We start from the raw sequence: 25,963 nt of genomic DNA, 5'->3' as shown, positions 1-25,963 counted from the left end.
CCAAACATTAAAATTATGTGATCATTTACTCACTCTCATGTTGTTCCAAAACCATATGACTTTCTTTCTCCTGTGGAACACAAAAGGAGATGCTTGGCGGAATGACAGCCTCAGTCACCATTCACTTTCTTTGATTGGAAAATATGCAATGAAAGTGAATGGTGACTTTGTGTTCCATGAAAGAAAGAGAATCATAGGTTTGGAACATTTTGGGTGAAATATCTCTTTAATAACTTACCTTTAATACCCAAAATAACAGGAAAACACAAAATCAACCAATAACACTATTTCAGAAAACAGCATTACTAAGCCCACAAATAAAATATAACACAAAAGCATTATAAAAACAAAAGCCTAATGTTATTAATAACAAGGGAGGATGATATTTCACATAATTTGCATGTCTTTACACACACATAGCAGTTCTAATGCAGGATGCAACTCATGCAGGCAGCGGACAATAATGACCACACCATGCAGCGTAAGTGTGTTTGTGTGCCTAGTGTTTCCAAAGATTAATTCTACTACTAGATTTGAACCAAAGTACTAATTTTGTACTTTTTAGCATTATTTAGTTAATATAACATCTATTGAGGGCCATATTGCAGTTAAATGCACTGTAAAACACAATCTTGCTACAAGAATGCTGTTTTTGTTGTTGTGGCTGCTAGCGATAGGGATTCAAAGCTCAGCACACAGATAACAGAGCATTGCTGGCATTCAGGCTTACCATATTAGTGGGCCACACACAGAGCTACAGCCCCCAGCATAAGGGAGAAAGACAGACCACAGCACAAGCTTAAAGGACATAAGAGATATTCTAGTGATCCTCAATTGCCTTTGAACACTATCTGCGCTGAGACAGTTAAATGGCACTATAATAACTTAGGCCAGTTTAATGGTGGAAACCCAAAGAAGTCTGGGGGTAACCAGAGGCTGGAAGCTTGTTTTTATTATAGAGTTATTACTGAGTAGTTAAATAGGGTTGTTATTATCGTAGTTTATTACTATTTAACGATTATAGAGATGTTACTGAGTATTATGATACAATTATAAAGAATGTATTACTCTAATTATTATGGAGTTATTACTGTAACTGCATATCTGCACATCCACACAAATCAGGTCCAGACTGTTGTTACAAATAGGACAAATTGTGTTTACATTGCCAACACATTTTCGGCCTATAGAGCAAGGGTGTCCAAACGTTTTATTTTGGGGGCCAAATGCAGAAAAAATAAGATGTCGCGGGCCGCATCGCTGTAATAGTTTAAAAAGGACTTGATGCAACTAGATTGCCACTACTGCATCATCTTTATATTGTACACTTAATAACACAGTAATTGAGCACTCGTTCTGCACCAGCTACTCGAGTATTAAAAACACTACTCAAATATTGCAAGTTAATTTTCCTTTACACATTTCCCTGCCATGAGCAGCGCTGAATTACACTGTTTTCCCTTTGAATCTCTCACCAAATCTCGCAGTTACAATTGAGTCCACTGGGGGGTGCTCGATGTGTGTCATCGAGGTGTTGGATGAGAGAAGAAGATATGATGGCTTCTATGCTTTTTAAAGCAAAGTGTGTCATACTTGTAATATTTTGATTCTTATTGAATTCTACTCTATTTGTATTTGGTTCTTGTTGGAGTCATGCAAATCAACAGACGGGGATCAGTTTGCATTGGTGCAAAGTAAACTCGGAAGCTGACCAAATGATTTTCTGAATAACGTGAAATAATAAAAATGTGATAACCGTTTTTTACGGTAATTTTTATGCATCTTGTTCATTAAAAAAAAAAAAATTCCAAAAGAAAAACATAGTTTGTTGAAGTTATCTTATTTTAAATCCCTTATTTTAAAACCGTTCTTGGTAAAGTTTGTGAATAAAACTAAATATATTCACGTACGTATATTACGCCTTATTTGTAATGTGCAATTTTAATTTACAAGTAGTAAAGTACTCATTTTTTGTGGGTTAGAGTACTCGACTACAAAGTTACTTGAAAATGCCCATCCCTACTTAATATTATGTGAGTTTTAGTCACACTTTTCTCTATGGTATGCTTGTGTAGACCCTACATGTTAATAATAAATAAGCTATTTCACTCACCAAGAACACTTGTTATGGAACAGTGTGTCTTCTTTAATTTTTTTTTTTTTTGTCACAGGCCTGTGTATAAAAGTTTTTAATGAAACATTATACTCAATCATATTTTTATCTTTTCGATGTCTATTCAGTGTCACTGCAAAGCACCTATAGAGCTGCTACAGAGCAGTGTTGGGGGATGCATCACCATAATCAAAAAAAGATTTTATTTTCCTATTAACTGATGTAAGAAATCACTCTTTATTTTTCAGTAATTCAAATATAGTTTCTGTTCTGTTGCTACTTGCATTTCAAATCAAATTTTTAGTTTGATCAAAATTATTGAGCCCCTTTTTATTTGGTTGACACGCATGTGCAACCTGAGCATGTGCAGTATAGGCACAGATGTGCAGGTGTATAGCGCTCTCTCCCATGTCCTTACTTTCATGTTGCGCTGGGAAGCCTGTTTATCATTTTTCAATGAAATATAAGAACGAACCAATTCACTACAGTTAATTAAATTTCCCAGCTCTACAGAGGACATTCTGGGAGGATGTGCTCTGCTTGTGCGCCTCTGTTCGCACTCAATACACTCGGTGCATTGCAGCCACTCGCACAACCACACCTCTGCTTAGTTATGTGTTGTGTGATATCAGGACATTTTAACGAGAATGAGTACATGAACAAAGTTTCTAACCTGATACCAGCCCTATAACAAACGCATCATTCTTTTTGCATGGCGCTTCATCTGTGGAAATCTGGAGTTTTCCAAACTCCTGTTGAAATCTCTCATTGGATGAAGCTGGTGGCGACTGTAAAGAGAACGCACTATTGGAAACGATACGCTCTAAAATGTGGCGGTACGTGACAGCGACATCCAGTGTACAGAATATAATTTTTATATAATTTCTCAGTAGCGGGCCAAATTCTGTTCCATTTCTAAAATCACTTGCGGGCCATAGTTTGGACATCCCTGCTTTAGACCTTTAGATTTATGCAGAACAAGTAAGGCTAAGACATTAGTTGATGCAGCTATAGCTATACAGGGTTTACTATAGCAGAATAATTTAGTAATCTTGCCCTGTAAATTATTAATTTGATTTTGTTTTTTTTAGTCCTCTCAAATCATTCACTGACCTTCCTGGATTGCTCTTGGTCATCCAGGAGCCCAAGGTCTCTCCCAGTTGCCTGTGCGATCCTCTTCCCTGCCACCAGGTTGCCTACCATGACAGAGGCTGGACCCACTCCCACTGTAAACACAAGTACGAGATAAGATGCTGCTTTTAAGGTAACTAAGGATGCCATGTGATCTATCCTCTCTTAAAGTTCTCTGTCATCATTTACTCACTCAAACTCATTTGACCCGTTTGACCTTGTGACAGCCTCAGTCACCATTCACTTCTTAAGCAAATGGTCTGAGGCTGTTATTCTGCCAAACACCTCCTTTTGTTCAAAGATGAGTAAACAATGACAGAATTTTCATTTTTGGGTGAACCCTCCTCTTAACTTGATCCTTGAGGTACTTTCATCCCGAAAACAAAAAGCACCGCATGTTATAAATTCATGAGAGGTGTGACGTAAAACTGCTTTTGATTTAGATACAAACCACCAGTACCTGGTTGCTTTTGCCTTGGTTTTGGAAGGTTTGTCACACATGTATGAGGGCACATCAGAATGTTGCATGGGTGGAGAGAGCCCTCCAGGAAGTGCTGCTTGGTCTCGGATACATGGATACCACCCAGGGGAGTTTTGGGTAAGGAGTTAGCAGGTACTAATGCTAAGCAATACAGCCCCACCTGGTGGATACTGTCTATTGCCTGTGGGAAAGGACAAAAGCAGATACAGAGATGCTTTCAGTTATGATACCCATCACTGGAAAAGCCAGGATCACAATCAAAAATGGCAACATCTGATACTGTCCATTTGTTATTGTTATCTGCCTCATTAAGTTAAGCCAGTCAGCTCAGGTCCATTAGCTTCAATGACATACTCTGGAGTAAAAAATGACCTACTTTAGAGTACACTAAATCCGTCTACGGTTAAGAGAGGACAATGCTGTGAATAAGGAGACTGATTCAGTGTATTGTAAATCAAAAGCAGTGAATTACCTGTAGGACTCTGCTCATCCATTGAAAACTGTCCTCTTCACTGGCATCAGGCCTCTGCTCTGCCACAATCACTATTCGCTCATCATAGAACACAGTGATGGAGAACACGGCAATCCTGCACAGATGACACACTCTTAGCGGCCGTTCACACAGAACATGTTCTTACATTCCGCTTGCGCTATTTTTAATTGTTGGTCTATGCACACATACCAGATGGACATTTTTGGCCATTTTGGCCACACTCAATACACTAAAGATTCTTATCCCACCCCCAGATTCATCGTATTAGTCCAATGTTTGAAAACTGACGTCTCACCTCATGTCAAAAATTGAATTACTTCTCACTTGACAAAAAACGCAACTGTCATGGCAGGATGCTCAAATACAAAATCTAAATGCGATGCAATGGCTATAGTGTTTTAAAGGAATAGTTCACCCAAAAATGAAAATTCTCTGTTCATTTACCATGCCATCCCAGATGTACATGACTTTCTTTCTTCTGCAGAACACAAACAAAGATATTCAGAAGCAAATCTCAGCTCTGTAGGTCCATACAATGCAAGTGAATGGTGACTAGACCTTTGACACTCCAACAAAGCACATAAAGGCAGCATAAAAGTAACTCCAGTGGTTAAATCAGAAGTGATATGATAAGTGTGGGTGAAAAACTGATTAATATTTAAGTCCTTTTTTAACTATAAATCTCTACTTTCACATTCACATTCTGAAAGTGAAGATTTATAATATGATATATAATAATATAAAGAGTTATATTTTGGTCTGTTTTCACCCAAAACCGATTGGATCCCTTCAGAAGACATATTAAACCACTGGAGTCGTGTGAATTACTTCTATGCTGCCCTTATGTGCTTTGTGGTGCGTCAAATGTCTAGTCACCATTCACTTGTATTGTATAGACCAAAAGAGCTGAGATATTCTTCTAAAAATCTTTGTTTGAGTTCAGCAGAAAAAGTAAGTCATACACATCTGGGATGCCATGATGGGAAGTAAATGATAAGAGAGTAACTTTTCCGAGAGGGTTTTACTGTGCGAACTATCTAACAGTTACTGTCGCCTACGGCATGCTCACTGGGGGCCTAAAGACAAATAATCTATTAAAACATTATCTCCCATCACGTTATTTAATTAAACCAAACAATGAGGACTTTAAGACATTACAGAGAAAAAAAACTAGATAAACTAGTCAACCTCACAAATAAACTAGTTGACCATCCCTAATTAGGGACACATCACACAACCAGACTGGGAAACAAAAACAGACTTGAATTTTTTTATTTTTTTTGCATCTTTCATACCTCCCTCTGTAGATGGTTTTGACCGGCTCAACCGCCAGTGCTGTGGCCACCAGGTCATCTGCATTGTGTCTACGTCCACTGACTGAAAGCACACCATCTATCTTCCCCACCACAAACACCAGACTTCCCTGAAGGCACAGAGAACAGTCAGTTATTCAATAAAATACAAACTTTCATGTCACAAATCTAAATAGCTGTGAATACAGCTGGTGCTTAAATTTTTGCTTCACTACAGTGCAGACAAGAATAGAGGATGTGTTTTAATTAGCTCTTAAACATGAACTGCTTTGTAAATGCAATCAACCTTGCAATAGCATTACTTACCGGACCCACAAAGCCCAACAGTCCAGTCCGTGTGAAGAGAACCTCTCCTATAGGGGTACCACCTGAGTTTACAGGTATTACCTGCATTCAATGAGAATTCATAGAAGTCAGCGTAATCACTTTGTTTCTGTTCATTGCTAACGCAAAACTTCTTTTCATATCCATACCTCAAAAGTGTTCTTTGTCACACCTGGAAGGCCGTAATACATGGTACCACCAGCGCGTGAGTTCAACACAATCTCTCCAATCTCATCAGTTTTACAGAGCATAGGAGGCCCATCAGGCTTTATAATACACATCAGAGCTGTGAGACAGAAAGAAAACAAAATACATCTCTAATTTGAGATCCACAACAACAGAGTTTGACACTTCACATATGACTTTTCTAGTGCTGGGTAGATTACTTCAGAACTGTAATCTAATACTGATTACAAATTACATGAGTAAAACTGTAATCAGTTAAGTAATCTCTTTGATTAATGTTTTAGGTAATCTAGTCTGATTACTTTTGGATTACATCCAACCTTTTGTTTATTTGATGTCACATGCATTTGAGTAGGATAATCTTGTATGATTTTGACAATGTTGCTCAAAGGAATATTCCAGGTTCAATACAAGGTATACTCAATCGACAGCATCTGTGGCATAATATTGATTACTGCAAAAATTAATTTTGACTTGCCCCTCCTTTTCTTTAAAAAACCAAAAATATGGGTTCCAGTGAGACACTTACATTAGAAGTGAATGTTAACATGATCTACAGTGAAATGATCAAATGGTGTTGGTCTCACCTCCAGGCATGACATGGCCCACATCCTGTACAGTGAGGGCAGAGTTTTTATCCTCAGTGTTGACACGGATCACGCTGTGACTGAGTCCGGCCATTGACAGAATGGCCCTAGCTGGAAGAGGAGCACTGTGGGCACCAGGTCTAATCACAGAGAGAAGGTTTTAAAGGAAGGTAAGAGTAAATCTACAGAAAAAGAGGTCAACCGTTAAGGGCTTTTCAATTCAGTTAATCAATGGCCAAAGCCAATAATCTCGAAATGGCCAAATATCAGCTAATTAATTGGCCTGGCTAATATATTGGTCTATTTCTATCCAGCAACAAGTGTGCACAGGTACATTAATGATGGGCATCAAGGATAGATGCATGTACCTGCGGATGGCCACGGTCATGGCCTCTGGGGAGGAAGCACATGGGCAGATCATCTCTGGCTTCAGCCCATGAGACTGGAAGACGTTCAAAAAGGCATCACACGAAGACACTGACCCTAAAACAGAAATATCAGCAGAATAGATCAGCTTTATGAAGTATATAGCCAAGCGTACTTCAGGCTCAGATGTGTGGGACTACTAAAACACGTAGACTTCTAAACAGGCTGATGTGATCTGTCATTTATTTACTCACAGGGATTTGCTCCATCAGCTACAATCAGCATGCGTAGAGAGGATAGATTGGTGTCCTTCTGATCTTTGTGAGCCATCATAGCCCAGTGCAGGTCCCTACATTTCACCAAGGCCATACGAGCTGTGTACACACACAATACAAGTCTTTATGTATTCTGTGCTATGCTCTTTTTACATTTCTTTCAACACAATCTGCCTGATCACTATAATACAATTATGCACATGTTTTGTACCTTTGTGAACATGAACTCTCTGCACCCAGGATAGTGGACAAGACTTCATGACAGCGTATGGCACACTAATAGTGTGAATCCTGTTCATAACACTCTGTAAGAATATACGTACATAGGGCGGTTAAAAACTGCTTGTCATGAGTAAACAAATCAACAGGTGTAAAACTGAGAAGTAACTTAAAGGAAATTCAAACCAACCGTAAGCACTCCATGCCACAGGCCTGTGTCTTTCTTGAAATCCAGGACATTAACCAGTGTTTCCCCTAAGAAAGAGAACAGAAATTATCTTTATAAAAGAACATTTAAAGGTAATTTATTTATTTGATTTTTTTTATTTATTTATTTTTATTTAAATTACTTCCACATAGTCACAAGAGATGAGATGTGACACTTGGATACCAGTCAGACTGGCAAATACATAAACATTTTTTCTCAATAATTACTTGGGGCCTTCAGCTGATAAATTGAGTCAGTTTTTCAGAAGGAAGCACTTTGTAATGATTTGATAAAGAATCAGATAGGAAATATTCCTATCATTCTGATGGTCAAGTCACTACACTGCACACTGCTGTTCAGAAGAATAATCTAATAACCTACTGTACTGTACAACAACAGTCAAAGGTATTAATATCATGTTTCTCATGATATTAAGAAATCATAATATAAAGATCTTTTGATCTTAAATGCAAGAAATTAGTAGGTAAATATACACTCACTGAGCACTTTATTAGGTACACCTGTACACCTACATATTCATGCAATTATCTAATCAGCCAATCGTGTGGCAGCAGTGCAATGCATAAAATCATTCAGGTATATGTCAGGAGCTTCATGTTCACATCAACCATCAGAATGGGGGGAAAAAATGTGATCTCAGTGATTTCGACCATGGCATGATTGATGGTGTCAGACAGGCTGGTTTGAATATTTCTGTAACTGTTGATCTCCTGGGATTTTCATGAACAACAGTCTCTAGTTTACTCAGAATGGTGCCAAAAACAAAAAAACATCCAGTGAGCGGCAGTTCTGCGGACAGAAACACCTTGTTGATGAGAGAGGTCAACGGAGAATGGCCAGACTGGTTTGAGCTGACAGAAAGGCTGCGGTAACTCAGATAACCTCTCTGTACAATTGTAGTGAGCAGAATAGTATCTCAGAATGAACTACACATCGAACTTTGAAGCAGATGGGCTACAACAGCAGAAGACCACATCAAGCACTTTATTAGGACCATAGTGTTACTAATAAAATGCTCAGTGACTGAGAAGTGTGCCTATGTTTAGATTTATTTAAAAATCTAAAAGGCATTTTTTCCCCCCCAAATGTATTAGTTCAATTGGACAGTGAAGGAAGCTTATAAGGGGCCAGCATACATGGGAATTCCTTCAAGACTGTTTAAAAAGCATTCCGGGTGATACCTCATGAAGTTGGTTGAGAGAATGCCCAGAGTGTGCGCAGCTGTAATCTAAAAAAAAGGGTGGCTAATTTTAAGAAGATAAAGATAGTTTTAATTTGTGGTCACTACATCATTCCCATACTTCTATTTGTGCCATTTCATAGTTTTCGTGACTTAGGAAAGAAAATACAGTAGTTAACCCCAAAATGTAAATTCTCTCATCATTTACTCACCCTCATGCCATCCCAGACGTTAATTACCTTTTCTTTCTTCTGCAGAACACAAATCAAGTTTTTTGAAAACTATCTCTGCTCTGTAGGTCTCTGTAAGTGACTGGTGAGCAAAACTTTGAAGTTCCAAAAAGCAAGCTTGTTTACACTTCCTAGTGCTTGATGCATGCACAGAGTGCTAGAGGGCACTAGGAGGTGTTTTGAGCTTGAAATCACGATTGCCAAGGAGACTGCTGATGTCAAGATTTATAGTGAAAAAGGTGTTACATTTTGGTCTGTTCTCACCCAAAACCGATTGGATCACTTCAGAAGACACTAATTTAACCACCGTAGTCACCAATCAACCACTGGCTTTATGTAGTTTTTGGAGCTTCAAAGTTTTGGTCACCATTCACTTGCATTGTATGGCCCTACAGAGCTGAGATATTCTTCTAAAAATCTTTGTTTGCGTTCTGCAGAAGACAAAGTCATACATATCTGGGATGGCATGAGGGTGACTAAATGATGAGAGAATTTTCATTTTTGGGTGAACAATTCCTTTAACAATTGTTCTACAATGTGGAAAATTGTAATTATTAAGAATGATTAGGTGTGTTCAAACTTTTGACTGGTACTGTATGTCTCAGCATTGCTTATTAATTTGATTTATATCTTAAGGCCTGTAATGCATGAGGCTATGCTTTGCTGTTATTAAAATTTTTATGCTTAAGTATGCTAAAACACTTTAAAGTTTATAAAAGAAAAATCCATCAAATGGACATTTAGTCAGTATGCTTTAATTAATCTTTAAGGCCTAATTGTGACACATTGAAGAGTCGTTCAATGTTGTGCTGTTGAGATAATAGAAATGTGGGTAAGCTAAAGTAGTAAAGTATCACTGACCTTCACAGTAATTGCAGGCCTGTGTTAGAGCCTGACAGTGTGTCAGCATGGAGATTTTAGACACAGCTACACCCATCACCGTACCCTCCTTACTGGCCTTGTACTGATAACACAACACAGAATTAGAGAGATAAAATGGATCAGTATTCACCCCTATGCACACATGCTCCCCTGTATACACTCACCTCTATGTAAGCAGTGTCAGTGTTTGCAGTAGGTATGTGTGGCTGCCAGTCCTTGGATGGTTTTGTGAGATACTTAGTATCAGTGACCACCCATTTAAGCCGAGGCCATCCTGTAAGAAAACATACAACATTATGACTACTATCAAACTGCCATTCAATGGTTTCAAATAAGGCAAATTGGCTTTCCACACCACTTTTAACCCCTGGGTTAAGCAATGTTTCACACTTGTAATTTTAAAAGGAGGTTAGCACAAATAAAATTAATACCGTATCCCCATACCAAAACAAACCCAAACAATCTCAATTAAATCATGCATAACAGACTCTTACTTCAACAGGCAGGGGCACACATTCAACATGACCTTAACATTGCTTATCAGTAAAACAGGATAGGATCTACTGTATTCAAGACAAGTTTTCCACATATATATATCACATTAAAATTGGTTTACGTACCATTATATAAATAAATACAAATTAGAGGTTGACCAATATTGGATTTTGCTGATATGATAATGTGTTGAAAGGCAATTAATCTGACAATAGTTTTTAAAATTGGTAGCCTATATAAAATGTTTTTACTCTTCCTGTGATTGGGAGGGCCAGACAGAGGCCACAAGAGTTCAAAATGAATTAAATTCCAGATGCAGTTTTTAACCAAAAAAAAAAAAAAGATTCACAGCGTGGAACTTTTAACTTTAAAGGCTGAACTACACCGGGGACTCTTATTTTGAAATGTTTGCACTTCACTGCTTCCAACTGCTCATTCAAACAGATAAGGGAAATAAAATGTGCACTCCTACATTAATCTACAACGTATTACAATATAAACAATTAAAAGTAAACATTGTCATTTTTTATCATCACTATATCATCATCATCAACATCAACGAACTGCTTTACAACAGCTGGAAACAATGACAAGCCCCCACGCGCTTGAAAAATTAAACAGTGCCGCGTTTTCACTCTGAAGAACACTGCGCATGCATTTATTTAATTAAATCACATTCTTTTGAAGTTTAATAATCAGATTAGGTCATATCACGATTTCTGTCTTTCCGCTCCCAAATTTAAGACCTCTTAAAATGATAATTAAGAATTGTGTTGTATCATTTACGATATTTAAGACTTTTTATGACCTTAAATTTCAGAAAACTGAATTAAGACATTTTAAGACTTTTTAAGGATCCGTGAGAATCCTGTTTTATCCAAAGCGACATGCAGTGTATTCAAGATATACATTTCATCAGTTTGTGTGTTCCCTGGGAATCAAACCCATGAACTTCTGCCCGTTGAGCAACAGGAACCTTCAACCTTGGGTAAAGAAGGGTCTGGATTTTGACCCTGGGTTATGAAGTTTGAATGATTTGTTAGCACTGCAAAAACAGTGCCAAATGTATACAGTGTGGATTTCTATCCTAAGATAAAGTTTGAACAGTCAACAGTTTAAACACGGAAAACAAGAAAGCCAAGGATTATGTAAACCCAGGGTTAAAAAAAAAAAGAAAAGCATAGAAGTTTATAACAGCTAAGAATATGAAGAGGCAGGGTGAAAAATAAGAAGTGCAATGGGGAACTAACCTTTAAATTGCATTATTTCTCCATTAGGGGTCTTTGGCAGTCCTTTAAGACACACTTCATTAGTTAGAGCAAGACCCACACCACAGCTTCCCAGCAGGAAGCCAATCTGCTGACTTCCTGCATCCTAAAAATCATATTAACAATAACTATGTGTGAACACTTCAACTCTGAGATAATTTATTATGTTTTAAAGGGTATTCATTAGGCATGTCATAAAATATCGACATATCGATAGTACACGTTATTCTATCGATATATTTTTGAGGCATCGATATATTAACATTAGCTGACATTTAAATTAGAAGCCAAATTTGTGTGATTTCCTATTCACTCAGTTGGGCTTCTGTTTAATGTCTGGAGTAATAGCATCGGGAGACCACAAGGGAGTGATATAACATTTACTGAAGCAGGTCGCAAGGCACCAGTATCACAACACAGGACCAGTACTTTAGAGCTCCTTGCACAGGACGCATACACACCAAAGTTACAATGATTTTTGTACTTCAAGAATGAAAATGACGTTGACGAGTTTGCAGGTTAGTGTATGAAACTGGTGTAACTGCACAAACTGAACGATTAGAAATCATTATGCAATTTCTCTGTGTGTAACCTTGAAGGTTTCATTCAAGTAAATATTTTTGTATTTTTATATTTAAATTCGAGTTACTCTCCTTGGTGCTGCAGATTTTTGAGCAGCCTCCAGAGACGGCGAGCCCACTCAGTGTACGTACCTTCATAGAAAATAATGATTTCGAATTTTAGAACACACCATGTCATCTGCCACACACATCCGGTGTGCGCCCCCTTTTATTTACCCTGCCACTCACAATTTACCAAAGTTCTCTTGAGAAATATAGTGCTATTGTGCAACGGGTAGCACTATTTATATCTGAAAAAATCCAGATATACTTGTGTATCGATAATCATTGGGAAAAATCTTCAGATTATCGATGCATGAAAAAGGCATCGATCCCAAGCCTACTATTCGTACATTATATTTTGCCATACCTTTCGGGACAAAGGCACCTCTATTGGGACAGGAATGACCTCAGCGAGAAGACACCCATAGAAGGCCACCCAGAACATCCCTGGGTCACTGTTGGGATACACCAAAGCCACCTAAAAGGAGAAACATGGAGAATAAAATGCAACAAGGACCTGGGAGCTGTGCATCAAATGCACTGCAGTGTTTCAGCGACATAGTATGTGCTTAAATGTCTTACCCTGTCACCAGGTTTCAGCACTGGTTCATTTTTGGTGCCCAGTTTGTTTAATAGTGTGTACGCCAACTTCAGACTGCGACTCCAAAGTTTACCTAGAGATCACATGGTGGACATGAAAATATGAAGGACACAGTAATCAGAAGTACACAACTATTTGTGATACAGACAGAAACTAGGTAGCTTCATTCAGTCCAATATGATATCTCACCGTAGGTGAGGGTGTAAAGTGGTTTGCCAGTGATGTCCAAGGTGGTGAGAGCGGGGCTCTTGGCCTGCGTGGCTCCCCAACGTGCCAGGGCGGCCTGCAGGGCTGGTGGCCAGTTACTGACCACCCCCAGTGGCTCCCCCTTTACTGGAATAATCTGTCTGCCCTCTGGCCTGGGTGTGTTGGGATCTGGCTGGGGAACTACAAGTAGGGTGGAGAATACAAAGGATGTAGCTATATACATTCATGATATATATATACACCCTATAGAGTAGTTAGAGTGCAATCTATTATTTACAGTTGCATGTTAAGAAGCTGAAGACTCTAAGTGTTGTATGATATTAAAAAGATTAAAATGTTTAGCTCAGTATTGAGCAGGCCAAGCTTTTTTTAAGTCCTTTTTTATTTATGTTTTAGCAATTTATGTGCCAATTTTGAGAGAAAATCTGGGAGAACTACACTCTTAGTGATAGCTGAAAGCATAATTAGCCAAAATATTTAATAAATGAACATGCAAGGCATGGTATGTGAAGAACTTCGTAAATGACAGTCATTCCAATTCAGTGGAAATCTGAGGAGTGTTCTTTGGAACTCTCTGGAGACATTTCTGTAAATGCAGAAATTATGAGTAAACAGTTTAGCTTCATACCTTCCACAATCTCTTCAGAGTCATCCAGGAAGAACTCACTAAGTGGAGGCCGTTTGGGTCTCTTCAACGTATTGAGCAGCTGCTGAATTTTGGTGGAGACATGACTATGTACTGGAACACCTAGTAACAGAGATATTTGCATTCACTTCAACAGATGACAGGAAGATTAGCTTCTCAAAGGACACCACTTGTAACGCACTCAAATGTAGATCATGTCAAATGTATTGAGTCAAACCAAACATACATAATGTTTTCAAGTATCTATTATAATGACAAAGGGGTGCCTGATTTGAGAACAGGTTTGTCACAAACAGAAAATCTACAACATACAGGTAAAGGAATAACACAAAGAAACAAACAGGGTCAGTTTGGGAAGACAAAACCACTGTCCCCCTCCCCCCACACACTTTTTCCTACAGTCAGATTAGCATCATAACATGAACGAGGAGGAAGCAAAATGTTAAAACGCTAGCAAAACCACATGATAATATTTTATTTGATAAGAGAATATCGCAAATGACTGGAATTCACAAGAGCAGTCAAACGGAAATCACTTTTGAACAAAAACAGAGCTTAATAGTAAAGTTCTGAAAATGTAAAAGGCCATTCAAAATCTCCATAATGAAATACATTCAGGCCAACCATGAACTCCACAGTTAAGCATTGTTAAGTGATGCCATAACTGTAAAAGCCTGTAATTGTCATTTAACTCAAATCATTTTTTTTTTAAATGTCATATTTACTTGCCAAATTATCTGTGAAGTACTTCACTGCCCATAAGAGAGCTACCATTAATTCATTTGGGATGTTATAGCATAATATATATACAGTTGAAGTCAGAAGTTTACATACACTTAGGTTGAAGTCATTAAAAAAAATTTTTAACCACTCCACAGATTTCATATTCGCAAACTACAGTTTTGGCAAGTCGTTTAGGACATCTGCTTTGTGCATGACACAAGTAATTTTTCCAACATCTGTTTACAGACGGATTGTTTCACTTTTAATTGACTATATCACAATTCCAGTGGGTCAGATATTTACATGCACAAAGTTAACTGTGCCTTTAAGCAGCTTGAAAAATTCCAGAAAATGATGTCAAGCCTTTAGGTAATTAGCCAATTAGCTTCTGATAGGAGGTGTACTGAACTGTGCCTGTGGATGTATTTTAAGGCCTACCTTCAAACTCAGTGCCTCTTTGCTTGACATCATGGGAAAATCAAAAGAAATCAGCCAAGACTTCATAAAAATAAATGTGGACCTCCACAATTCTGATTCATCCTTGGGAGCAATTTCAAAATGCCTGAAGCTACCACATTCATCTGTACAAACAATAATACGCAAGTATAAACACCATGGGCCCACGCAGCCATCATACTGCTCAGGAAGGAGACACATTCGGTCTCCTAGGGAAGTTCAATCCCAGAACAACAGCAAAGGACCTTGTGAAGATGCTGGAGGAAACAGGTAGACAAGTATCTATATCCACAGTAAAACGAGTCCTATATCGACATAACATGAAAGGCTGCTCAGCAAGGAAGAATCCACTACTCCAAAACCACCATAAAATAGCCAGACTACAGTTTGCAAGTGCACATGGGGACAAAGACCTTACTTTTTGGAGAAATGTCCTTTGGTCTGATGAAACAAAAATGTAACTGTTTGGCCATAATGACCATCGTTATGTCTGGAGGAAAAAGGGTGAGGCTTGCAAGCCGAAGAACACCATCCCAACCGTGAAGCATGGGGGTGGCAGCATCATGTTGTTGGAGTGCTTTGCTGCAGGAAGGACTGCTGCACTTCACAAAATAGATGGCATCATGAGGAAGGAAATATATATATATATATTTATACACACACACATACATATACATACACACCGATCAGACACAACATTAAAACCAGCTGTCTAATATCGTGTAGGTCCCCCTCATGCCACCAAAACAGCTCTGACTCCACAAGACCTCTGAAGGTGTCCTTGGTATCTGGCACCAAGACATTAGCAGCAGATCCTTTAAGTCCTGTAAGTTGCGAGTTGGGGCCTCCATGGATCGGACTTGTTGGTCCAGCAGATCCCATAGATGCTCAATCGGATTGAGATCTGGGAAATTTGGAGGCCAAGTCAACACTTTGAACTCTTTGTCATGTTCCTCAAACCATTCCTGAACAATTTTTGCAGTGGGGCAGGGAGCATTATCCTGCTGAAAGAGGCCACTGCCATCAGGGAATACCGTTACTATGAAGGGGTGTACGTGGTCAAAGTAACATCTACATGAATGCCAGGACCCAAGGTTTCCCAGCAGAATATTCCCCAGAGCATCACACTGCCTGCCTTCTTCCCATAGTGCATCCTGCTGCCATCTCTTCCCCAGGTAAATGACACACACGCACCCGGCCATCCACATGATCTAAAAGAAAACGTAATTCATCAGACCAGGCCACCATCTTCCATTGCTCCATGGTCCAGTTTTGACACTCACGTGCCCATTGTAGGCGCTTTCGGTGATAGACCGGGGTCAGCATGGGCACCCTGACCGGTCTGCGGTTACGCAGCAAGTTGCGATGCAGTATGTGTTCTGACACCTTTCTATCATGGCCAGTATTACGTTTTTCAGCAATCTGTGCTACAGTAGCTCTTCTGTGGGATCGGACCAGACGGGCTAGCCTTTGCTCCCCACGTGCATCAATGAGCCTTGGGCGCCCATGACCCTGGCTTGTAGGCCTCTCCAGGTCTCCATCTAACCATTAGATGACCAGATGTTGGGAAAAGCTAAAAACTGGACTCATCAGAGAAGATGACCTTACTCCAGACCTCTACAGTCCAATCCTTATGGTCTTTTGCAAACCTCATCCTGTCTCCTCTTTGCTTCTCATTGATGAAGGGCTTTTTTCTAGCTTTGCACGACTTCAGCCCTGCCCCTAAGAGCCTGTTTGGAACCGTTCTCGTTGTGCACTTCACCCCAGCTGCCGTTTGCCATTCTTTTTGTAGGTCACTTGATGTCATCCTACAGTCGTTGAGTGACATTCGAATGAGTTGGCGGTCATCCCAGTCAGTGGAGAGTCATTTTCGCCCTCTGCCAGTCTGTAGCTTTGTTGTCCCCAATGTCTGCTGCTTGACCTTGTTCTTATAAACTGCTGTCTTTGAAATGTTAAATATGGAAGCAACCTGACACTCACTGTATCTCTCTGCCAGTAAAGCTAGAACTGAACCCATCTTTTCCTCACTGAAAACTTTTGGCATGATCAATAGTTATTTTTTGATTCCAATTACTTTTGAGGTACTATTAGCACTGTTTTTGCCATCCAGCTGGTCCTATTGCAAGAGGACAGTGATGGCCACAGCAGTGATTTTTATACTCTTACTCATTAAATAAAATTTGGTTCAGGTGATCACCTAGTCAGTATCTCATTAATTAGAATGAGGTGTGCTTGTGTTGGAATTCAACAGACAATGGAATGGAATGGCTGCCATACATGTAGAAAAATTTGGAGTGCTGTGTATATATTAGGGCTGTCAATCAATAAAAAGATGTAATTAAATGATATGCCAATTAATTAATTAAATTAATTGCATACATCATTATCATCATTACTAACAAATTCATTGCAATTAATTGCATACATTATTTGCTGAGAAAGGCCCCTTAAATAAAGATATTCAAATATTTTTAAATATAATACCTAGGGATTATATAAATATAATATCCAGTTGTCAGTTTTGCATTGAGTTTGTCAATGTGTACAATTCTCACAGTACGTTATTGTGTTCCATCTGCAGCTTTTTAAATTGTCGCTCTATGTACATGCTCAGACGGACGCGTTTGGAGTGTCTCACTGGTATTCAGCATCATAAACGCTGCATTTTTAGGATGCTGTGTCAGGCTAATAGTGGAAACTTTGAAAATCACATCTCAAGATTCCTGTATTCTGCTGGGTTTTGCCCACCTGTTGTGTTTCCTCAGTGAACGGTTCTCATTCTCATTCTGTGGCTGTGCTGCTTGTAAGGTTTGTTGAGGCATGCTGCCACATTGACGCAGCTCATAAAACCAGACATATTTCAAGCTTGAAAAAGTCTGTGATTTCAATTGCTGACATCGCCTCTACAACAGTCTCATATACATAATGAACACTGGAAGATCTCTCCGCCCACTTGCGAGCCGCAAGTGGTAAGAAAATCCACACTTTTAATATTTTCACTTTATTTTATTTTAATTTACATACGCGGGGCATGATTAATGATTAATCTCACTAAATTAACTAATTAAATTGACAGCCCTAATTAGGGTGACCAGATTCCTGCTTGTGGAAAACGGGACTGCCCCCTCCCAGCAAAAATGTAATTGACATATCCTTACCTAGGCGCAGATCAATGCGAATTAGAGGGTGCATTCGCATCTGTAACTGTTGTCACCTTGTACTTTTCGCTGGCAGCAATTTTTCTGTGTCGGCTTCTCTTTCAAGAGTTTATCGTAAAATGCAGAGCAGTCCAGTCCAAAATTAAGATGTACAAAAAGCATTGCCTTCATGACTGTTACTCCGAGTCGAGATTTATCCGGCATCCGTGCTCAGGGGCGTAGATTCCAGGGGGAATGTGGGGGAGCTAGCCCCCGAATAATCAAAACAAGCTAGTACAACCCCGCCAATATTTATAACTTAATCAGTGGAAGCATGTAAATTCTTCACACTGTAACCGCAGCAATGTTCAAGCCAAATCTACACCCTTGTCCATGCTGCATTCGTTAATGAGAACACGCTCCACAGATGCAGATGTCCCAAGCAATCATAAAACAAACTCCACAACCTTGACTCCGAAGTTATGGTCTTGCTCTCCAGCTCACGAAAAACATCTGTCCATCTCTCAGACATGGCCATCTTGTTCACGTTCCACTCATTGAGTGACAATGTTTTTCGCGCAAGCCCACTCATCAAAGAGCATGGATTCGTCAATCAAGCTGAGAGTGGGGATTCTGGAGTAGAAGTGTTTGAGGCTGCTCTGAATGTCTTTCCACTCTGGTATGTCTCTCAGTAGGGCCCACTCAAGTTATTCTGTGTTCTCCAATGAGCAGCTCCAGTTTTGGAGGTAATCCACCGATGCTGAATAAAAGTTTCTCACTGCACAAAAAAAAAAAAAAAAATCATCCGCTCGCATGTCACCAGCTTCAACCAGGGCATTTAAATGCTTTTTAATGTCAGAGGGTATGAATGAAACTATAGAGAACGCAAAGGGGAAAGAAATAGTCTACAATAAGATTCAACACAAAATGATGCAGCCAGCTTCAATCAGACAATTGACCAAATCATAAACAAATTGAAAAACACTTAAGGGAGTGCAGGGACCATAAGAAGGACCTAAACAAAAGCGACAGTGCACGGAGAAACAATGTTTTGGACTCCGACCAGCCAGCTATCTTAAAGGGACACTAAATTCAGCCACTCATAAGATAAACACCGAATCGCCAGTGTCCTCTGCTGCTGATCTCAGTAAGTTACTATATTTACCAACTTTGTTAGCTTTCCTTACACTGTTGTCCTCTTATTTTGTGCAATGATTTGTTCAATAATGGGATTTTTGACCAGCTACTCACTAACTTTGGAAGACTGTGGCTATCTATTAAGTAAACTTAGGGATTTTCAATTAAGACGTAAACATAATATTATATGCTATGGCAAAACTCCAAATATAACCGTCTGCTACACCAATGTTAATAAAGCTTTCACTGTTACAGTTTACAGAATTTAGCAAGTTAAGCCATAGTTCTTACAAAATAATGTAATTAATTATATTACCTGTCATCTTTAGTGTAGATGTCGTCTCTGACAATCTTGTTAAGCAATGTAATAACGCTGGATTGCATTACTCCGTATATTTAAATATGTCCTCAAAAACAAGAGTAAAAGCTGTACACAAACACTGTTGTGACCATGCCCTGTTTGTTTATGGGCAGGTAGTCGCTTAACCCATTATGTCACCGTTCGGTTCGGAAGTCAGTGGAAAAGAGCGGCCAGCTTATGATTGCCCCAGTCGTAAACCAGCGGAGCACAGGCTCGGCACGCGAACCATTGCCATTTCGGTGGAAAAGTCTTGTTGAGGCCATGCCTCGACAGATCAGAGCTGTTTTGATGGCACGAGGGGGACCTAAACGATAGTTGGCAGGTGGTTTAATGTTGTGGCTGATCGGTGTAATGTGTTTATGTATCGTACGATACAATATGGTAAATATACAATACTATATATTTTTTTTTTTACACCCCTAATATATATATATATATATATATATATATATATATATATATATACACACACATACACTACCTCTTTATTATAATTTTTTTTTCACATTTTAAAATAATAGTAAAGTCATCAAAACTATGGAATTACATAAATAGAACTATGGGAATTATGTTGTGACTAAACAAAATCCAAAATAAATCAAAACTGTGTTATATTTTAGCATCTTCAAAGTAGTCACCAGTAGTCTAGAATTTGCAGACATGTACTCTTGACCCTGGGATGCTTTTTAAACAGCATTTAAGGAGTTCCCATCTATGTTGGGCACTTATTGGTTGCTTTTCTTTATTATTTGGTCCAAGACATCAATTTAAATTATTATATATTTTTTAATAAAATTTTAGTTTTATAATGAAATAAATTAATATGGTGGCACAATTATATTTTTGTCTACAAAACTAATTTCAAAAGATTTTTCAGATCATGAGAAACATTTCAGTCAAGTGTTTCAAAACTTTTGACCGGTACTGTGTGTGTGTGTGTGTGTGTGTGTGTGTGTTTGTGTGTGTGTATATATATATATATATATATATTCTGGGAAGGCTTTCTACAAGATTCTGGAGTGTGTCTGTTGGAATTTTTGCCCATTCTTCCAGAAGAGCATTTGTGAGGTCAGACACTGATGTTGGACGAGAGGGCCTGGCTCGCAACCTCCGTTCTAGTTCATCCCAAAGGTGTTCGATAGGGTTGAGGTCAGGTCTCTGTTCGGGCCAGTCAAGTTCTTCCACACCAAACTCATCCAACCATGCCTTTATGGACCTTGATTTGTGTATTGGGGCACAGTCATGCTGGAACAGAAAAGGGCCTACCCCAAACTGTTTCCACAAAGTTGGAAGCATAGAATTTTCCAAAATGTGTTGGTAAGCTGAGGCATTAACATTTCCCTTCAGTGGAACTAAGGGGCCTAGGCCAACCCCAGAAAAACAACCCCATAGCATTATCCCTCCTCCATCAAACTTTACAGTTGGCACAATGCAGTCAGGCAGGAAACGTTCTCCTGGCATTCGCCAAACTCAGACTCGTCCATCAGACTGCCAGATAGAGAAGCGTGATTCGTCACTCCACAGAACATGTTTCCACTGCTCCAGAGTCCAGTGGCAGCGTGCTTTACACCACTCCATCCGGTGCTTGGCATTGTGCTTGGTCATTTAAGGCTTGCATACAGCTGCTTGACCATGGAAACCCATGCCATGAAGCTCCCGGCACACAGTTTTTGTGCTGATGTTAATGCCAGAGGAGGTTTGGAACTCAGAGTTATTGAGTCAGCAGACAAGTTGTTGGCGACTTTTACGCACTATGCGCCTCAGCACTCGGCGACCCCTCTCTATAACTTTACGTGGTCTGCCACTTCGTGGCTGAGTTGCTGTGGTTCCTAAATGCTTCCACTTTGCAATACCACTTACAGTTGATCGTGGAACATCTAGGAGGGAAGAAACTTCACGAACTGGCTTGTTACAACGGTGGCATCCTATTACAGTACCACGCTCAAATTCAGTAAGCTCTTTAGAACTACCCATTCTTTCACAAATGTTTGTAAAGGCAGACAGCATGGCTAGGTGCTTGATTTTATACACCTTAGGCAATGGGACTGAATGAAACACCTGAATTCAATGATTAAGAGGTGTGGCCCAATACTTTTGTCCATATAGTGTATATACACACAGTACTGTGCAAAAGTTTTAGGTGCTTGGGAAATATGTTGCATAATAAGGATGTCTTCAAAAGTAAAGCCATAAACAGCTTTCATTTATCAATTAACATCACACAAAGTCCAGTAAACATAAAAAAAGCTACATCAATATTTGGTGTGACCACCTTTGCCTTCAAAACAGCACCAATTCTCCTAGGTAAACCTGGATACAGTTTTTCTTGGTTGTTGGCAGATAGGATGTTGCAGGCTTCTTGGAGAATTTGCCACAGTTCTTCTATCTATTTTGGCTGTCTCAATTGCTTCTGTCTCTTCTTGTAATCCCAGAATGACTCAATATTCAGTGGGGGACTCTGTGGGGACCATGCCATCTGTTGCAGGGCTCCCTGTTCTTCTATTCTATTCTATTTGCAAAAGAAATGTTTGGGAGTCTAAAATGTATATTTCCTATTGACACACTAAAGCTGAAAATATAAATAACCATCTTAAGACAAATGTTTTTGTGAAGCATCTTATGTGCATCAGCCTTTTGAACAGTACTGTATATATATATATATATATATATATATATATATATATAATACATTCATGTTTTTCTTTAAATAAAATGTTCTAAAATTCCTGAAATTGAAAATGGAAAAATACTTGGAACCCAGGCTCATTGTTAAACTGTATGTGTCATTGCCCTTAGTTTCCTGCATCTAAGAGCTGTGTGTGATCTGTGCGTTGGCTGTACCGCCGGCAGTGTCCATCATACTAGAGCGACTCTGGCCACGGCTCATGCCCCTCACTGCTATGTTGGGTGGAATATCCACTCTGGAGATTCTCTCCTGAGGCACAGAGGCTGTGACATCAGGCGGAACGCTGCTGCTCTCTGCAGTGAGGACACATAACAGCCGAATATCATCACATGCTGAATATTAAACACATGACATACAGTACACAACTAAGAAAACAGGTTTGAAGAATGAGTTTAAATGCTGACTGATAGCGGAAATTATACATTGCTGTTGATTTGTTTTGCCCTGACTGGGTTATTTGAAGTGCACTTAAAGCGGCAGTTCACTTAAAAACAAAAATGCTGTCATTTTTTGGAAAACAGAAAATGTTATGCAGAATGTTAGGGACTGAGAGCCTCAGTTACTATTCACTTTTATTTTATGGAAAAACAATGCAAAAAAAGTGAATAGTGACTGAGACTAACTTACTGCATAACATCTCCTTTTGTGTTCCACAGAAGAAAGGAAGTCATATGGGTTTGGAAAAATATGAGGGTGAGTCAAGTATGACAGAATGTAAATTTTTTTAATGAACGATCCCTTTACATAGTTCTTACATAAGTGTGATACAACTGCAAAACTGCAGTCCGATTGTGTGTCAGTTGTGTATAATTCAGTACCTGTACATGTATGCGTACGTGTGTGAGACTCATTATTCTTCAGTACCTATGCGGGTGTGTGCCAGCACGTCTGCAAGTATGCTGGTCTGCCCTTGGCTGTGGTTGTTTTGAGTTTTGCTTTCTCCATGAGAGAGGGTGGAGGAGGCAGAGGAGGAGGTGGAGGAGCTCTGGACGGAGCGGTTGATCCAGTACTCAGAACTCTGGAGGTTCTGTGCTAGCATTGCACTGATGGCAGCCTGACGCCTGCGCAGAGAGCCCTCGTCCTCTGATGCTGATGATGTATCTGTAGACACATATATTTACAAGTTAGAAAGGTATTTATATAGAAAAAATAAATACAATTACAGATAAAAAAAGGCAAGTGTGATATAGCATTTTAGGAGAAGGGGGAATGCACTGATATAGGAAGCGTTGCGTTATGACTAATAATCAATATGCTGACAGACAGGGTTGGGGAGAAACGGAATACATGTAACAGGATTACGTATTTAAAATACAAAATATAAGTAACCGTATTCCACTACAGTTACAATTTAAATTACTGGTAATTAGAATACAGTTACATTCAAAAAGTATTTTGATTACTGAAGAGATTACTTTGCATTTTATTGTCATTTGTTTCATCACATTAATGTGTACTAGAAAATCATTTGCCATTATTTCAAACACAGCTGAAAGCTATTTGGTTCATTAAATGAAGCTTAACATTGTCTTTGTGTTTGTTTTTAAATTGCCACAGTATGCCATAGACTGACATGTCTTAAGGTCAATATTAGGTCAAAAATGGCAAAAAAGAAACAGCTTTCTCTAGAAACTCATCAGTCAATCATTGTTTTGAGGAATGAAGGCTATACAATGCTTGAAATTGCCAAAAAAACAAACAAAAAAAAATGAAGATTTCAGGTGTACACTACAGTCTTTAAAGACAAAGGACAACTGGCTCTAACAAGGACAGAAAGAGATGTGGAAGGCCAGATGTACAACTAAACAAGAGGATAAGTACATCAGAGTTTCTAGTTTGAGAAATAGATGCCTAACATGTCCTCCGCTGACAGCTTCATTGAATTCTACCTGCTCAGCACCAGTTTAATGTACAACAGTAAAGAGAAGACTCAGGGGTCAGGCCTTATGCGAAAAATTGCAAAGAAAAAGCCACTTTTGAAACAGAAAAACAAAAAGAAAAGGTTTGAATGGGTAAACACAGACACTGGACAACAGATCATTGGAAAAGAGAGTTATGGATCTTAACGCCATTGAGCTTTTGTGGGATCAGCTAGACTGTAAGGTGAGTGAGAAGTGCTCGACAAGACAGCCACATCTATGGCAAGTGCTACAGGAAGTGTGGGGTGAAATGTCACCTGAGTATTTGGACAAACTGACAGTTAGAATGCCAAAGATCTGCAAAGCTGTCATTGCTGCACGTGGAGGATATTTATGAGAACTCTTTGAAGTAGTTTAAGAAGTTCTGAACATTTTTTTTTCAAATTGTAATAGTAATTTTTCACGTTATTAATGTCCTGTACACTGGATACAAAATACATTGTGATCAGCTGAATGCCACTTTGGTGAATAAAAGTACCAATTTCTTTCCATAACAGCAAAATCTGTACATTATTCCAAATTTTTGGCCACCAGTGTGTGTGTGTGTGTGTGTGTGTGTCTCTCTCTCTCTCTCTCTCTCTCTCTCTCTCTCTCTATAGATAGATAGATAGATAGATAGATAGATGGCTTTGCAGGACCCACCGGGAGGAGTGCAGTTCTCCGCAGGAGACTGGACAAAGGCTGAACGGCGCTTGGTGGGCATGGGAAGGGCCATTTTCTCCTCTCTATGCCTGGCCAGAGCAGCCTGCACAGCCTCTGTGTGAATATCTGGCTCACCAACAAAAAGCATGATGAGGAGAAGAGGGACAAAAGTGTACAGAAAGACAAATGAAAAGAATAACTATAACACAATAGCACATGACAGGAGACATTTAAGACATCCAGTAATGTCGCAGAACAGAGACTGCAGTTACTAAACTGACTCATGTAAAGACAAAGAATCCTCTCTATGCTGGTGACAAACACATCAAGTGTTCACACTTAGTCTCAAAGCATTTTTTATTTTTTTTCCCAAATCAGTATTTTTGTCCAGTAAAAATATTTATACATCCTAAAAACAAGATACATTTACTGAATAAGATGTTCAAAATGTTTTTTAAAAGACATACCTTAAATTAGACTCTTACATTTATTTTTCTTATGCCATTGGCAAATATTATTTTCTTATTTAAATTATTAAACTTAACAACATTGTCAGAAAAAATTGTCAAAAGGTATATTCTCTGAAATTCTCTGTCTTATTATCTAGCACAATTTTGCTTCTCAAGATGGTTTATCTTGTTTTAAAGATTTTTAGATATTTTTACAGGAAAACAAGATTAAAATACATATTAAGGAAATAATTTTTTGCAGGGCTTTCAGTAAAACCACATGCATTTATTTGAGCTTGGCCAAAGTCACACAAAATTCCTTACCTGACCTGTAGCGGTCATCCCGTGCTCCTCCACTGCGGTGAGCTCGGTGTTGCCGTGGAGCGGGAGTGGGCCCAGTGTTGGGGCTGGGGGCGAGGTCTTTCGAAACACCTGGGGTCAACTGGATATCCACCTCTACAAAGATCACAGCTCGTAAAACAAACTCATTTACACACAAATTATTTAACAGACAAAATCAACACCACAGGCAGGGTTCACTTCCCACACATTTTGACCAATACATTTCAATAACTTTTCCATTCATTTGTAAAAAACTGGATAA

At 39.0% G+C, this 25,963-nt stretch overlaps 1 protein-coding gene across 2 annotated transcripts in view; it reads right to left on the bottom strand.

The window, feature by feature from the left end:
* Positions 1 to 25,963, bottom strand: part of LOC127419814 (disco-interacting protein 2 homolog B-A-like) — a 102,770-nt gene that overhangs the window by 6,986 nt on the left and 69,821 nt on the right. For both annotated transcript variants that reach the window (XM_051661566.1, XM_051661567.1), the window contains exons 3-24: positions 25,684 to 25,815; positions 24,911 to 25,036; positions 23,214 to 23,450; positions 22,505 to 22,642; positions 13,832 to 13,951; positions 13,186 to 13,383; positions 12,978 to 13,069; positions 12,763 to 12,873; positions 11,755 to 11,878; positions 10,174 to 10,283; positions 9,989 to 10,091; positions 7,679 to 7,743; positions 7,481 to 7,574; positions 7,249 to 7,368; positions 6,997 to 7,111; positions 6,629 to 6,768; positions 6,005 to 6,141; positions 5,838 to 5,918; positions 5,514 to 5,641; positions 4,198 to 4,312; positions 3,705 to 3,906; positions 3,227 to 3,339 (exon numbers count right to left, since the gene is read on the bottom strand). In XM_051661566.1, coding sequence (XP_051517526.1) covers positions 3,227 to 3,339; positions 3,705 to 3,906; positions 4,198 to 4,312; positions 5,514 to 5,641; positions 5,838 to 5,918; positions 6,005 to 6,141; positions 6,629 to 6,768; positions 6,997 to 7,111; positions 7,249 to 7,368; positions 7,481 to 7,574; positions 7,679 to 7,743; positions 9,989 to 10,091; positions 10,174 to 10,283; positions 11,755 to 11,878; positions 12,763 to 12,873; positions 12,978 to 13,069; positions 13,186 to 13,383; positions 13,832 to 13,951; positions 22,505 to 22,642; positions 23,214 to 23,450; positions 24,911 to 25,036; positions 25,684 to 25,815 — 2,801 coding nt within the window. The remainder of the gene's footprint in view (positions 1 to 3,226; positions 3,340 to 3,704; positions 3,907 to 4,197; positions 4,313 to 5,513; positions 5,642 to 5,837; positions 5,919 to 6,004; positions 6,142 to 6,628; positions 6,769 to 6,996; positions 7,112 to 7,248; positions 7,369 to 7,480; positions 7,575 to 7,678; positions 7,744 to 9,988; positions 10,092 to 10,173; positions 10,284 to 11,754; positions 11,879 to 12,762; positions 12,874 to 12,977; positions 13,070 to 13,185; positions 13,384 to 13,831; positions 13,952 to 22,504; positions 22,643 to 23,213; positions 23,451 to 24,910; positions 25,037 to 25,683; positions 25,816 to 25,963) is intronic.

The sequence above is a fragment of the Myxocyprinus asiaticus genome, chromosome 29, assembly GCF_019703515.2.
Source record: "Myxocyprinus asiaticus isolate MX2 ecotype Aquarium Trade chromosome 29, UBuf_Myxa_2, whole genome shotgun sequence".
NCBI lineage: Eukaryota > Metazoa > Chordata > Actinopteri > Cypriniformes > Catostomidae > Myxocyprinus > Myxocyprinus asiaticus.
This window is presented reverse-complemented; position numbering and strand designations above follow the sequence as displayed.